This window comes from Oncorhynchus nerka, linkage group LG22 (assembly GCF_034236695.1).
Source record: "Oncorhynchus nerka isolate Pitt River linkage group LG22, Oner_Uvic_2.0, whole genome shotgun sequence".
Taxonomy (NCBI): Eukaryota; Metazoa; Chordata; class Actinopteri; order Salmoniformes; family Salmonidae; genus Oncorhynchus; species Oncorhynchus nerka.
In genome coordinates, this window is record NC_088417.1 from 62,941,814 (window position 1) to 62,957,867 (window position 16,054).

Below are 16,054 nucleotides of genomic sequence, written 5' to 3' on the forward strand. Positions count from 1 at the left end.
GTGGCCAAATAACTTCTTAAAATTAAGCACATTAATCTGCTTTACAAGGGGTGTAGTGCCTATCTGGCATATATAAGTTTCAAGTTTGGGGAAGATCATTTTCACCATAAAAATGCTAATTTATAATAAAAGCATTACATGCATAATTGCTTTTGTGTTCACTTTTGATAATGGTGTTTTCCGCTAATGGAACATTGGCGCTTATAGCCTACTACCATGTGCACATTGCTGCGCTTATAATAAAGAAATAGCCTAATGGTTTATGAACAGTTTAAGCTAAACGTTCTGATCTGTTGTGTCAGCTACATTGCATAAATATGTTTTTTGTTGTTGCTTGTGGTTGTATTTAATTTGGGATCTATTGCATCCCACAACTGTCCCAGACTATTTTTGGAATATTAATTTATTTTACAGAATAGAATAGGTCGACTTTTGAACTATGGGGATAGTAGATTGTTTGCTGTTCGTTAGGCCTACTCATCTTGTTGGCTGACGAAAAGTAAATTTGACCAGTTCTTCCAATATGCATCTCGGAATTGGATAATCGGACTACACTACATTACATTTCAGGCTAGGTACACATGGATTTCCTAGCAGCTCCATCAAGCATTGTATTGATCTTGAAATCTACAGCAGCAGCATCAACCATTCATGAAGTAAGTTTCTAGATATATATCTTTCTTGCTATTCATGGGTTGCGTGCTTCGTCACTATTGTTTTGAACGTTCTCTTGAGGACCAATTCCCGATACTACTCAGTGGCATTCTCTGAGCTGCCATGTGATGATGACGATTTAGTCTAAAGAGGATTATAGTGACTTTGGAAAACAATTACATTTCTAAAGGAGGCAAATCATTAGTATGAACACCTTTTGGAGATGGAGTATAATTTAAGATAGCTAGATTAAGATTGAGGGGCCTGGTTTTAACTAACATTAGCATGGATAGCTAGGTCTTTAAAAAAAGATTTTTTCTAGCTATGACAATTGCTATCTCTCTAAAGTAAATTTGTCAATTACTTTTCTACTTCAGCAATGTCATCATATATCCAGGCCACTATAGTGTCTTCTCAGATAATTTTAGCTAGATTGCTAGCTATCGAAGTCTGTGAGTTAACTACACTGCCTTCATAAAGTTTTCAAACCCCTTGACTTTTTCCACATTTTGTTGTCTTACAAGGTGGGTTTAAAATAGATGTAATTGTCATTTTTTCATCAACGATCTACACAAACTACTTTAATGTCCATGTGGAAAAAAAGTCAATACATGTTAGAAATCTCCTTTGGCACCGTTTACAGCTGTGAGTCTTTCTGGGTAAATCCCTAAGAGCTTGGCACACCTGCATTGTACAATATTTGCACATTTATTATTTTAAAAAAATTATTCAAGCTTTGTCTAGTTGGTTGTTAATCATTGCGTGACAGCCATTTTCAAGTCTTGCTGTAGATTTTCAAGCAGATTTAAGTCAAAGCTGTAACTATGCCAGTCAGGAACATCTGGGTGGAGAAGTGTTACTCAAGCACGAAATTACTACATTTACATTCATGATTTGGAGCGAACCCTGACTGAAGCTGAGCAGAATTTCCAATAATAATATTTTAGATCTGCGTTTACAAAACACAGCAAGATATTTTTCTGCGTTATCTTTCATTTTCTGCATGAAAAATGCAGAATCCTGCCTTAACGTAACCCTTGCTTGCTGTTCGGTCCTCAATTAAAGCACAGTAAATAGCTTATGCGCCCTGACTCCATGATTCCAACAGTTCACCCAAGTGTTTAGATCTAAATTGCGAATCAAATCACAATGGCCTCCATTTCTTTTTTTCATGCAGCCCTATGTGGAAATGATCTAAAATGCGTGCAGAAATGGTTGAAAATGCATAAAAAATATGTTTGGTTGAAGTTTAATTGAACAGTGCGAAGGGAAAGGGGGATACCTAGTCAGTTGTACACCTGAGTGCATTCAACTGAAATTTGTCATCCGCATTAAAAAACAATCAGAATGGAGAAAGACCCATTTTGAAATCACTTAGAATGTATGTGTTGGCACTAGAGGTCGACCGATTATGATTTTTTAAACACCGATACCGATTATTGGAGGACCAAAAAAAGCCGATACCGATTAATTGGACAATTGTTTGTATTTGTAATAATGACAATTATAACAATACTGAATGAACACTTATTTTTAACTTAATATACTACACCAATAAAATACATTTAGCCTCAAATAAATAATGAAACATGTTCAATTTGGTTTAAATAATGCAAAAACAAAGTGTTGGAGAAGAATGTAAAAGTGCAATATGTGCCATGTAAGAAAGCTAACATTTAAGTTCCTTGCTCAGAACATGAGAACATATGAAAGCCGGTGGTTCCTTTTAACATGAGTCTTCAATATTCCCAGGTAAGAAGTTTTAGGTTGTAATTATTATAGGAATTATAGGACTATTTCTCTCTCTACGATTTGTGTTTCATATACCTTTGACTATTGGATGTTCTTATAGGCACTTTAGTATTGCCAGTGTAAGAGTATAGCTTCCGTCCCTCTCCTCGCTTCTACCTGGGCTCGAACCAGGAACCCATCGACAACAGCCACCCTCGAAGCAGCGTTACCCATGCAGAGCAAGGGGAACAACTACTCCAAGTCTCAGAGCGAGTGACGTTTGAAACACTATTGGCGCGCACCCCGCTAATTAGCTAGCTATTTCACATCGGTTACACCAGCCTAATCTCGGGAGTTGATAGGCTTGAAGTCATAAACAGCGCAATGCTTGAAGCATTGCGAAGAGCTGCTGGCAAAACACACGAAAGTGCTGTTTGAATGAATGCTTACGGGCCTGCTGGTGCCTACCATCGCTCAGTCAGACTGCTCTATCAAATCATAGACTTAATTTTAACATAATAACACACAGAAATACGAGCCTTAGGTCATTAATATGGTGGAATCCGGAAACTATCATCTCGAAAACAAAACGTTCCGTATTTTATCTAACGGGTGGCATCCATAAGTCTAAATATTCCTGTTACATTGCACAATCTTCAATGTTATGTCATAATTACGTAAAATTCTGGCAAATTAGTTCGCAACGAGCCAGGCGGCCCAAACTGTTGCATATACCCTGACTCTGCGTGCAATGAACGCAAGAGAAGTGACACAATTTCACCTGGTTAATATTGCCTGCTAACCTGGATTTCTTTTAGCAAAGTATGGAGGTTTAAAAATATATACCTCTGTGTATTGATTTTAAGAAAGGCATTGATGTTTATGGTTAGGTACAGTCGGGCAACGATTGCGCTTTTTTCGCATATGCGCTTTTGTTAAATCATCTCCCGCTTGGTGTAGTTGGCTGTATTTGTTATCAAGAAATAGTCTTCACACAGTTCGCAACGAGGCAGGCGGCCCCAACTGCGGCATATACCCTGACTCTGTTGCAAGAGAAGTGACACAATTTCCCTAGTAAAAAGAAATTAATGTTAGCAGGCAATATTAACTAAATATGCAGGTTTAAAAATATATACTTGTGTATTGATTTTAAGAAAGGCATTGATGTTTATGGTTAGGTACACATTGAAGCAACGACAGTCCTTTTTCGCGAATGCACACCGCATCGATTATATGCAACGCAGGACACGCTAGATAAACTAGTAATATCGTCAACCATGTGTAGTTAATTAGTGATTTATTATTGATTGTTTTTTATAAGATAAGTTTAATGCTAGCTAGCAACGGACCTTTGCTTCTTACTGCATTCGCGTAACAGGCAGACTCCTCGTGGAGTGCAATATAAGGCAGGTGGTTAGAGCGTTGGACTTTTAACCGTAAGGTTGTAAGATTGAATCCCTGAGCTGACAAGGTAAAAATCTGTCGTTCTGCCCCTGAACAAGGCAGTTAACCCACCGTTCCTAGGCCGTCATTGAAAATAAGAATGTGTTCTTAACTGACTTGCCTAGTTAAATAAAGTTGTAAACATTTTGTTACTGTTTTTCTTATTCAGAAACATGAAATACTGTCTCATACGTTTATACTGTCAAAAATGTGAAAAATACTGTGATATATTTTGGCCATATCGCCCAGCGAAAAATGTCAGCGTGGAGTCATAAACTATAATAATAAATATGCTGTATCACTCAGCATTATTTTGTGACAGGGCAGGCACTTTGTTGATTCTTGATGTTCAGTTGTAGAACGTCATCTGTGTTTAGAAGTTTTCTTCCACTTTGACATTTAGAGTATTTTGTGTAGATCGTTGACCAAAAATGGCAATTAAATCCATTTGAATCCTACTTTATAACAAAACAGAATGTGGAAAGTCGAGGGGTGTGAATACTTTATGGCTCTTGGTCAAAAGGCTTGAGCAATATACCACATTACTTCTTACTAGTAATACATTTCTAGTTTTATAAACATTACAAAGCATGCTCATCCATTTTTGGTGTTGTTATGGCAAACATTTTCTTCTCTCATTCAGGTTGCATTTTAAACAAAGGTGCTTTATTTTCATATTACATGTAGCCCTTCAGTCAGTTCTAACAATAGTAGCCTATGGTATTTTGTCCACTTCAAATAGCCTAGTGATAACACTGATAACACAGATCAATGCAAAACACTCACCAGAAAACGTTTTTGAAACATAATCATTTCTATCATGGTGAAAATCAGACTTCTCTTTCATTGTTGCTGACTGTTAGCCAAAACTACTGGAGAATAACAGTCAAAAAACAACCACGCCAGCTGTTGTGGTACCGGTATTTGCGTCATTCTGATTGATCAGGAGATCTAAGAGCATTTTTATTTATTTAGACTATCCGAATATCTGTAAACATGTCATATTATTTTAATAGTGAAATAGATTTCAAATACCCATCTCTACTAGATTTAAGGGATGTGACAAATGGAGAATTTAGCTTAACATTTAAACTGCCATTTTTAAAAATCTGTTTCATACAATTCCACGTCAATTTACAATGCAGAATAATGGCCCTGTAACATATGAATGACCTTTTAAGGTTCGGGCAATGAAGTTATATCCACCGTGACCGTTCACAGACATAAAATGCAGCTACAGTAAAATGTTGATAGCAAGCATTTGCAACTTTTTAGACAATAATTCATACAAATTTGACGCGTATGTACCTTTTCAGACACTACAATTCTGCTCCGGCGTAGAATGTTCTGTATTGTTTCCCTAACAACAACAAACATTCCTGATTTATGTGCTGCTGTTTTTTTTAATGGTTGGGTAGCTAAATGTTTTCTTTCTAGAAAATGTCTTGGTAAATCACGGTACTTAACAAACTTTTTTAGGAAAGGGTGGTCTGCAGGCAGGCTGCGCGCAGCAGTTTGAGATTATTTGATTAAGAGTTCTGGTCGCCTAGTGGACGTTAGTCCTGCTTCAGAAGCTGCATTCCTTTACAGACAGGTAAAATGCCCGTTCACCTCTCCAGAGAAGGTTTTGTGTCGGCATTTAAAAATCTGTAGTGTAGCCTACCCTAACAGACAAACATGACGTAGCCGAGGCGCTTTCAAGGGGCCACATTGCATTATGTCTGAAAAGGGTAATCAATACAGGCTACCGGTAGCCTACTGTAATTTCATATTATAAGACAAAAACACCCCCACCCACGAAGACTAAGAGTGCTCGCAAGGCTTTCCTCAAAGATACCGCTATATCCTGGCGATACCGGTGCCATGAATAGTCTATGACAGTGGTCACCAACCGACTCTTGAGTTATAATCACTTTAGCAGTCAAAAAGAAAGCTGAGATCTACCTCTCAGATTTTTTTATATATATAAAAAAAGAAAACCAATCAAACCTGTCGCACAATTTCTGAGCGAATATTGCATTTCCAAACGGCCTTCTTTCTAGATTAGCGCTGAGAGTCACGTGGGGTTGCATCAGCCAGGCTAACTTTTATACATGATAAAAGATAATGGTTTGGGATACAAATGTGAAAAGCATGTCATACATCCTTCCTACCAGTCAGAATATGTGAGCGGTTGAGCAGTTTGAAATCCCACATGGAGTGGTCTTTGCGCACACTCCGTTCCGTGTCTCAATGAACTTTCCCCACTCTGGCGATCACAGGAAAAAAACTGCTGCTCGGTTCATTTTTTGTTTAAAAATATAATTTAACCAACACCCCAGCTGTTACAGCTGTGAGTGACTTTCTGGGTAAATACCTAAGAGCTTTCCACACCAGGATTGTGCAACATTTGCCCATTTATTATTTTCAAAATTCTTCAATCTCTGTCAAATTGGTTGTTGATAATGGCTAGACAACCTTTTTCATATCTTGTCATAGACATTTAAGTCAAAACTGTAACTTGGCCACTCAGGAACATTCACTGTCTTGGTAAGCAACTCCAGTATAGATTTGGCCTTGTTTTTTAAGTTATTGTCTTGCTGAAAGGGGAATTCATCTCCCAGTGTCTGCCTGTTGGAAAGCAGACAACCAGGTTTTCCTCTAGGATTTGCCAGTGCTTGCTTACCTCTATTTTCTAAGTAAAAGAACATTGATCATTTTTTAACATTTAACCAGTCTTCTCCTGAGATTAAAGTCTTACTTATATATGAATTGCAACTGATGTTTTCTTCAAACGATGTGTTTTATTACCACAAAAGAAGTAAGTAATAGCCCACATCTTGAAAAAAAGAAAAAATAAGTGTTAAGTATAGTGTATTTGTGATTTTGCATGGCCTTAAGTATTTAAAATGATTAGGTAGGGTCCTATAAAATCTGTTAGATTTTTTTTGCCAAATATTGTTTTCTCTGTTTTTGTTTTCTATTTTCCCATTTGATGTTCTTAGTCCACAACAATAATTAAACTACATCAGGAGACCATTTTTGAGGTCTGGGAAAAATCTGAGAAATTTCTATTTTTGGGTGTAACCTTTTAATTCAAGTGTGCACCTAGCAAGAGGCTATTGTTTTAGCTTTTTGTAGCACACATTATGGTAGAGTTTGCAAGACAAATACCCTCTGGATTGGTGAAAATAATCATGATATTCTGCCAGTTAAGCATAGGCTGCTTTGTAATTAACATTTAATTGAGAACGTTTTTGGATAACCTATCAGAAGACTGTTTTCATTAACATCATCGCGAACAGTTACACAATGGTCGACGCGCGCTCCGCACACACACAGACAGGGGCATTCTCTTTGCCTCTTCAGAAAGTTGGAAATACGATTCACTGATTCATTCTGTTCATGTCTTATGATAAACTTGGGCAAATTAATACATGTTCAATAAGTTTAGTTGATTCCCTACTAAGGTCAATACATTTTTGAATATCGTTGAATTCTGTTTTAATGCTCATGATGATGTGGCATGTTAGCGACGCTGCTATTTCGTAACAATTTCCATTCCATCCCTTCGTTTAACCTCATAGTCCGCCCCATCCCGCATGCGGTATCGTTACTACAACCAGAGAAAATCAATAATTTGTGTAAGAGTGGTGATAGCTAGCTTAGCATTTAGCGTTAGCATTTAGCACGCAACATATTCACAAAAACCAGCCAAGGAATCAAATAAAATAATTTACCTTTGAAGAACTTCAGATGTTTCAATGAGGAGACTCTCAGTTACATAGCAGATGTCCAGTGTTTCCTGAAAGATTCTTGTGTAGGACACATCGTTCCCTTTTGTTACTATGCATTTGGCTACCGAAACTAACCGAAAATTCAGTCACCTACACGTCAAACTTTTTTCCGAATTAACTCCATAATATCGACTGAAACATGGAAAACGTTGTTTGAATCAATCCTGAAGGTGGTTTCTCATATTTCTCTCCATTGAAAGCACCGTCCTTGAAGCCTGCTTTGTTGTCTGATTCGAATGGAAAAACACTGGGAGCTGACTTTTGCGCACCAAATGCCACGCAGACCCCAAGCGGGACACTTGGCAATTGTAGTCTCTTATGGTCAATCTTCCAATGATATGCCTACAAATACGTCACAATGCTGCAGAGACCTTGGGGAAACAAGATAAAGTGTCCGTTGATTCCTGTCGCATTCGCAGCCATATAAGGCGATCATGGAAAACGTAGCCTCAAAAATCCTGTTCATTTCCTGGTCGGTCATACATCTTGGTTTTGCCCGAAGCATTTGTTCTAAGGGACTCACAGTGAAAATCTTTGCAGTTCTGGAAACGTAAGACTCTCTTCTTTCCAAAACTATCAATTCCAAGCATATTCGAGCATCTTTTCGTGACAAAATATTGCGCTTAAAACGGGCACGTCTTTTTATCCAAAAATGAAATACTGCCCCTAGAGTACTAACAGGTTAAGCCACTGCAACAGTTGTTTAAAAATGTTGACTGGCAAAAGAGCTGTTATAGCATGCCTGTCAACTGGCTATAGCAAAAGTTTGATATATCAAGCGTGGCCAGGTTTGTGCACTTTGCTGTTTGAGGTATACCCAGAGCAATGACCGACAGATGCTATATGTGGTATGCCCATTATTACCGATAATGGAGGCGCAAGTGGGGATTTTGAACATATTCCAGTTCTGTTAAAAAAAGATTGCATGTTTGGTAGCGAGACCGAGCCCAAAACAGACGGTCAGAGTAGAAAGATAATACGATTGAGAAACGACGTGAACCAATCTCCATGCACAACTAATGCGATATATGAAGAGGATACTAAATGTATTGATTTATCAGAATATTATTTGCTGTCCAATTAGCATGAGATTTTTTATCTCATGAAAATGGCATTGGTGGTTTAAAGACCAATGCCTAGGGCCCTATAAAATCTGGAATCATGGAATCCAGACATTAAAACGGAATTCAACAATATTCAAAAATGTATTGAATAGTAGGAAATCTACTAAATGTATTGAATTTATTAGAACATTTATTAATTTGCCCAAGATTACGATAAGACATTTAGAAATGCATAAGCGATTTGTATTTTCCTACCAACTTTCTGAAGAGGCAACGGCCCAGGAATGCCCCTGTCTGTATGTGTCTAGTACTATGTGTAGCCATTAGTGATGGTGCTAATGACAACAGTCTTCTGGTAGGTGGAAAGGCGTTCCCCAAAAAACTCAAAAGTCTATGCCTACCTGGAAGAATGATATCATGATTATTTGCATCAATCCAGTGGTGATTTGTTTAGCAAACTCGGGCTCCCGAGTGGCGCAACAGTCTAAGGCACTGCATCTCAGTGCTAGAGGTGTCACTACAGACCTTGGTTCAATTCCAGGCTGTATCACAACCGGCTATGATTGGAAGTCCCATAAGGCGGCGCACAATAGGCCCAGCGTCTTCTTGGTTAGGGTTTGGCCGGGGTAGGCCGTCATTGTCAATAAGAATTAGTTATTAAATCTTAGGGATAGACCCTTTTTTTCAATTTTCGCCTAAAATGACATACCCAAATCTAACTGCCTGTAGCTCAGGCCCTGAAGCAAAAACGCATATTCTTGGTACCATTTGAAAAGGAAACACTTTGAAGTTTGTGGTAATGTGAATCGAATGTAGGAGAATATAACAGAATAGATCTGGTAGAAGAAAATACAAAGGAAAAAAACTTTCCCCCCCCCCCCTACCACCATCTTTGTAATGCAACAGAAAGGTCCAGCCATCACTCTGGTTGTAATTCTGATGATATCCTCATGATGACAGCAGTGTATGTGCAAAGTTTCACTTGACGTATGATTGAACTACATGACAACATGATTGAACTACATTTCAACATTTTCAAAACAACCAGTTTTCATAACGTCATAACTCTGAATATTTGGATATTTTTTGTCCAAAAGGAAAAAGCAGCTACATTTTGCTACAGATACAGGGTTTACTTTATGGGATACTCCCGTAAAGCCCAGCTCATTGGCTATCTAGCTAGCTTTGTTTGACCCTGATTGGTGCTTATTTGACAAAGTTAGAGTCGATCAAGTGAAGACCGCCCGCGTCATCGGTGTGCCATGAAGGTGTCGCTCTCTGACCAAATTTGGTGTCCTATAGGTTATACTACACCCCTAATGATATAGGGAAGTCTGGTTACATTCTAGGATCTCTGAGGAATACATATGAACGTCATTTGACTGGTTGAAACAACGTTTAGGGTTAGATCTTTCTTTTTCTTTCTTTGCAAATTCAAGTGGAAATACAAGATCGATTGTGCATGCTTTATGCACCTTTTTAGGATATGAACAAGAATTTTATCTAACAAAATGATTCTTCATGTTATCTCTGGGACCCATTGGATGATAAATCAGAGCAAGATTTCAGAATGTAAGTACATATTTCACCTTCAGAGGTGAATTTATCAAACCTATCGTGGTGAAAAACGTGTTTATTTGTTAGGACCTCTCCTCAAACAATAGCATGGCATTTTTTTCGCAGTAATAGCTACTGTAAATTGGACAGTGCAGTTATGTTAACAAGAATTTAAGCTTTCAGCCGATATCAAACACTTATATGTAACGACATTTGTTGTTTCTCTAAAATCTGCGATCGTGACATAAGGCGTTGCATGATTTACAACTGTCCCGTTGACGGGATGCTGATCCCTAAGTTAACTGACCTCGTTAAATAAATAAAATAAAAAATAAAGGTTGCTACAGAAATGTGCTAACCAAGCAAGTCTTTTGCTGGTGAGCAGACTGCACACTTCAATTGAAAGGGTATCTACACCCAAAAATGAACACGTATTAGCTTTTTCCCTGAACTCAAGTGGTCTACTGATGTGGTTTAAACATTGTGGACTTAGAACATCCACATTTGTTGATTTTTCTATTTAAAAAAAAAAGTGTGATTTTTCTGAACAAAAACATGAACAACAGGAAAGAAATCTGAAACCTGGAAAAACAAACAGAACTTAATTTGGGAAAAAACACTGAATTAGACAGAACAATTATCAGGCCTACATGATCAGGACAAATGTCATGCACAAAAAGCTACTTTTTTCCCCACAAATGTGTGCGCAAATTTGTTTACATCCCTGTTAGTGAGCGTTTACCCTTTGCAGAGATAATTATCCACCTGACAAGTGTGGCATATCAAGAAGTTTGAACAGCATGATCATTACACAGGTGCACCTTGTGCAGGGGACAATACAAGGCCACTCTAAAATGTGCAACTTTGTCACACAACACAATACCATAGATGTCAAGTTTTGAGGTATCGTACAATGCATTGCATGCTGACTGCAGCAATGTCTACCAGAGCTGTTGCCAGAGAATTTAATGTTTCCATAAGCCGCCTCCAACGTTGTTTCAGAGAATTTGGCAGTACGTTCAACTGGCCTCACAACCGCAGACCATGTGCAATCACACCAGCCCAGGACTTCTACATCCGGCATCTTCACCTGCAGAATCGTCTGAGACAAGCCACCCAGACAGCAGCTGAAATTTAGGAGTGTTTCTGTCTGCAATATAGCCCTTTTTGTGGAAAAAAAAGTAATTCTGATTGGCTGGGCCTCGCTCCCCAGTGGTGGGGGCCTGGCTCCCAAGTGGGTGTGGGCTTTTATGGTTGGAAGGTGCAGCACCAGAAAATAATTAGATATAGGTAATAATCAAGGTTACGACATAGCCTAACAGGAAATAGCCTTGCAAGCACAAATACACTAAGGCTAATATAGTTAATTGTTTGTCTTTCTCCAGTGAGCTGTGGTGTGCTGCTGGACTCTCCTGCCAGGATGATATGAGAGTTACCAGGAGACAATGCATACAGGTTAGCTGCTGATCTCTCGCTTTCTCTTCCTTTCTCTCACTTTTTTTTGGTTAAATGTAGGGAAATACTGTCTGTGACTTATGGACATATGTTTCATGCCTTCTTTACATCACTGGTGTGCAGTACCTTAAAAATGTCATAGCAGGCTAATACTGATTACATTAATAGGCTTACATGCCTCAGATAAATCCTTACCTAGGCTTCATATGGGGGTGGAGGTAGCCACGGGGTTAGAGAGGCAGGCCAGTAATGAGAGGGTTGCCGGTTTGAATCCCAGGACTGACTGGAACAATCTGGCGGGAGTGAAAATCTTGCCATAGATTTTCAAGCCAATTTAAGTCAACTGTAACTCGGCCACTCAGGAACATTCAATATCGTCTTGGTAAGCAACTCCAACGTAACGTTCATTAGAAAGTATTCAGACCCCTTCCCCTTTTCCACATTTTGTTACGTTACAGCCTTATTCTAAAATTGATTAAATAAATACAAATTCCTCATATACACAATACCCTATAATGACAAAATGATTTTTTGTGTGCAAATTTATAATAAAAAATAAAACAAATACTGTATTTACATAAGTATTCAGACCCTTTGCTATGAGAGTTGAAATTGAGCTCCAGTACATCCTGTTTCCATTGATCATTTTTGTTTCTACAACTTGAGATGTTTCTTCAACTTGGAGTCCACCTGTGTTAAATTCAATTGATTGGACATGATTTGAAAGACAGACCCCTGTCTATATAAAGTTTCACAGTTGACAGTGCATGTCAGCGCAAAAAAACAAGCCATGAGGTCTAAGGAATTGTCCGTAGAGCTCCGAGACAGGATTGTGTCAAGGCACAGATCTGGGGAAGTGTACCATTTTTTTTTTTTTCCATCATTGAAAGTCCCCTAGAACACAGCGTCCTCCATTATTAAATGAAAGAAGTTTGGAAACACCAAGACTCTTCTTAGAGCTGGCCGCCAGGCCAAACTGAACAATCAGAGGAGAAGGGCCTTGGTCAGGTGGTGGAGGTGACCAAGAATACAATTATCACTGACATGACTCCAGAGTACCTCTGGGAGAATCTTCCAGAAGGACAACCATCTCTGCAGCACTCCACCAATCAGGCCTTTATGGTAGAGTGGCCAGACAGAAGCCACTCCTCTGTAAAAGGCGCATGACAGCCCGCTTGGATTTTGCCGAAAGGCACCTAAAGGACTCTCAGACCATGAGAAACAAGGAAACCTGGCACCATCCCTACGCTGAATCATGGTGGTGTTAGCATCATGCTGTGGGTTTGTTTTTCAGAGGCAGGGACTGGGAGACTAGCCAGGATTGAGGGAAAGATGAATGGAGCAAAGTACAGAGAGATCCTTGATGAAAACCTGCTCCTGACCGCTCTGGACCTCAGACTAGGGCGAAGGTTTACCTTCCAACAGTACAATGACCCTAAGCACACAGCCAGGACCAAGCAGGAGTGGCTTCAGGGCAAGTTTCTGAATGTCCTTGAGTGGCCCAGCCAGAGTCCTGACTTGAACCCGATCGAACATCTCTGGAGAGACCTGAAAATTGCTGTGCTTCTCATCCAACCTAACAAAGCTTGAGAGGATCTGCAGAGAAGAATGTGAGTAACTCCCCAAATACAGGCGTTCCAAACTTGTAGCGTCATACCCAAGAAGACTAGAGGCTGTAATTGCTGCCAAAGGTGATAAAAAAAAAAAAAAAAAAAATGTAAGTACTGAGTTAAGGGTCTGAATTAGAGGTCGGCCGATTAATCGGAATGGCCGATTAATTATGGCCGATTTCAAGTTTTTATAACAATCGGTAATCTGCATTTATGGACACCGATTACATTGCACTCCACGAGGAGACTGCGTGGCAGGCTGGCTACCTTTTACGTGAGTGCAGCAAGGAGCCAAGGTAAGTTGCTAGCTAACATTAAACTTATCGAATAAAAAAAACAATAAATATTAACATAATCACTAGTTAACTATCATGGTTGATGATATTACTAGTTTATCTAGCTTGTCCTGCGTTGCATATAATCGATGCGGTACCTGTTAATTTATCATCGAATCAAAGCCTACTTTGCCAAATGGTTGACGATTTAACAAGCGCACTCGCGAAAAAAGCACGGTCATTGCCCCAATGTGTACCTAACCATAAACATCAATGCCTTTCTTAAAATCAATACACATGTATATATTTTACACCTGCATATTTAGTTAATATAGCCTGCTAAGATTAATTTATTTTTACTAGGGAAATTGTGTCACTTCTCTTGCGTTCTGTGCAAGCAGTCAGGGTATATGCAGCACTTTGGGCTGCCTGGCTCGTAACGAATGGTGTGAAGACCATTTCTTCCTAACAAAGACAGTAATTCATTTGCCGGAATTGTACATAATTATGACATAATGTTGAAGGTTGTGCAATGTAACAGCAATATATAGACTTAGGGATGCCACCCGTTAGATAAAATACGGAACTGTTCCGTATTTCACTGAAAGAATAAACGTTTGTTTTTGAAATGATAGTTTCCGGATTTTATCATATTAATGACCTAAGGCTCGTATTTCTTTGTGTTATATTATAATTCTAGGATTTGATAGAGCAGTCTGACTGAGCAGTGGTAGGCAGCAGCGGCTCGTAAGCATTCATTCACTTCCTACCTGGGAATATTGAAGACTCATGTTAAAAGGAACCACCAGCTTTCATATGTTCTCATGTTCTGAGCAAGGAACTTAAACATTAGCTTTTTTACATGGCAAATATTGCACTTTTACTTTCTTCTCCAACACTTTGTTTTTGCATTATTTAAACCAAATTGAACATGTTTCATTATTTATTTGAGACTAAATAGATTTAATTGATGTATTAAGTTAAAATAAGTGTTCATTCAGTATTATTGTCATTATTACAAATATATATATAAATCGTCTCATTAATCGGTATCTGCTTTTTTTTGGTCCTCCAATCGGTGTGGCGTTGAAAAATCATAATCGGCCGATCTCTAGTCTGAATACTTATGTAAATGTAATATTTCAGTAAAAAAAAATATAATCATTTGCAAACATTTCTTAAAACCTGTTTTTGCTTTGTCATTATGGGCTATTGTCTGTAGATCAATGAGGGGGAAAAAACTATTTAATTAATTTTAGAATAAGGCTGTAAATTAATAAAATGTATATTTAGCCTTGTGTTTTATGTTATTGTCCTGCTGAAAGATGAATTTGTGTCCCTTTGTCTGTTGGAAAGGAGACTGAACCAGATTTGACCTGTGCTTCACTCTACCTACTCAGTTTCTTTTTATATATAAAAAAAACTCCTTAGTCCTTGCCTGTAATACGTGATGGAGCCACCACCATGCTTGAAAATATGAATTGTGGTACTCGGTGATGTTTCCTCAAACATACCGCTTTTCAGGATAAAGTCAATTTATTTTAGTGCCTTATTGCAAACAGGATGCATGTTTTGGAGTTTTTTAATTCTGTACAGGCTTCCTCCTTTTCATGCTTTGCATTGTGGAGTAACTACAATGTTGTTGATTAATCCTCAGTTTTATCTTATCACAGCCGTTAAACTCAAACTATTTTAAAGTCACCATTTGCCTCATATTGAAATTCCTGAGCGGTTTCCTTCCTAGGAAGGACACCTGTATCTTTGTAGTGACTGGGTGTATTGATACACAATCTAAAGTGTTATTAATAACTTCACTATGCTCAAAGGGATATTCAGTGTCTGCCTTTTTTACCCATCAACCAATAGGTGCCCATCTTTGTGTGTCATTGACTGGTCTTTGTAGTTGGATATATATTTGAAATTCACTGCTCAACTGAGGGACCTTACAAATGTCTATCTTTATGTGTGGGGTACAGAGATGAGGTAGTCATTCAAATCACAGTCAAGTCATATAGAAACAAATGTGGCAAATCAATGAACTTTTTGTCCTGAATACAAAGTGTTATGTTTGTGACACATCCAATACAACACATTACTGAGTATGACTCTCCATATTTTCAAGCATAGTGGTAGCTGCATCATGTTATGGGTATGCGGAGAGGACCAATGTTCCCTCTAAGCTGCAGTAGCCCAGAGACTGGACTGCCGTGCAGAGCGCAGAAGAAATATCAGCCCACAGAGAATGAGATTGAACGTCACTCAACTTTCTACCGTTTTCCCTGTTAGTTAACACTATCAACATTTCCCTTTTCTGTGGAAATTGTGATCGAATCAATGCAATATTAGCCACTTTCAATGCAACATACAGAAACAAAAGGAACTATGCAAGAAATTGTTGTAGGCAGAACGTATCAGAGAAAGATTCTATTGTGCATGACTCAGCCTGTACTCTACACAGACATGTGGGGCATAACCAATCAGAGCTACAG

At 38.5% G+C, this 16,054-nt stretch overlaps 1 protein-coding gene across 5 annotated transcripts in view; it reads left to right on the forward strand.

Moving 5' to 3' along the window:
- The window catches only part of LOC115105458 (dual specificity tyrosine-phosphorylation-regulated kinase 1A), a 58,275-nt gene that overhangs the window by 23,106 nt on the left and 19,115 nt on the right, over positions 1 to 16,054 (forward strand). For 2 of the 5 annotated variants that reach the window (XM_029627539.2, XM_029627540.2), the window contains exon 2: positions 11,611 to 11,680. The exons of the other annotated variants lie outside the window; for them this stretch is intronic. In XM_029627539.2, the coding sequence (XP_029483399.1) occupies positions 11,671 to 11,680 (10 nt within the window). In that variant the 5' untranslated portion in view covers positions 11,611 to 11,670. The remainder of the gene's footprint in view (positions 1 to 11,610; positions 11,681 to 16,054) is intronic. 5 annotated transcript variants of the gene reach the window in all.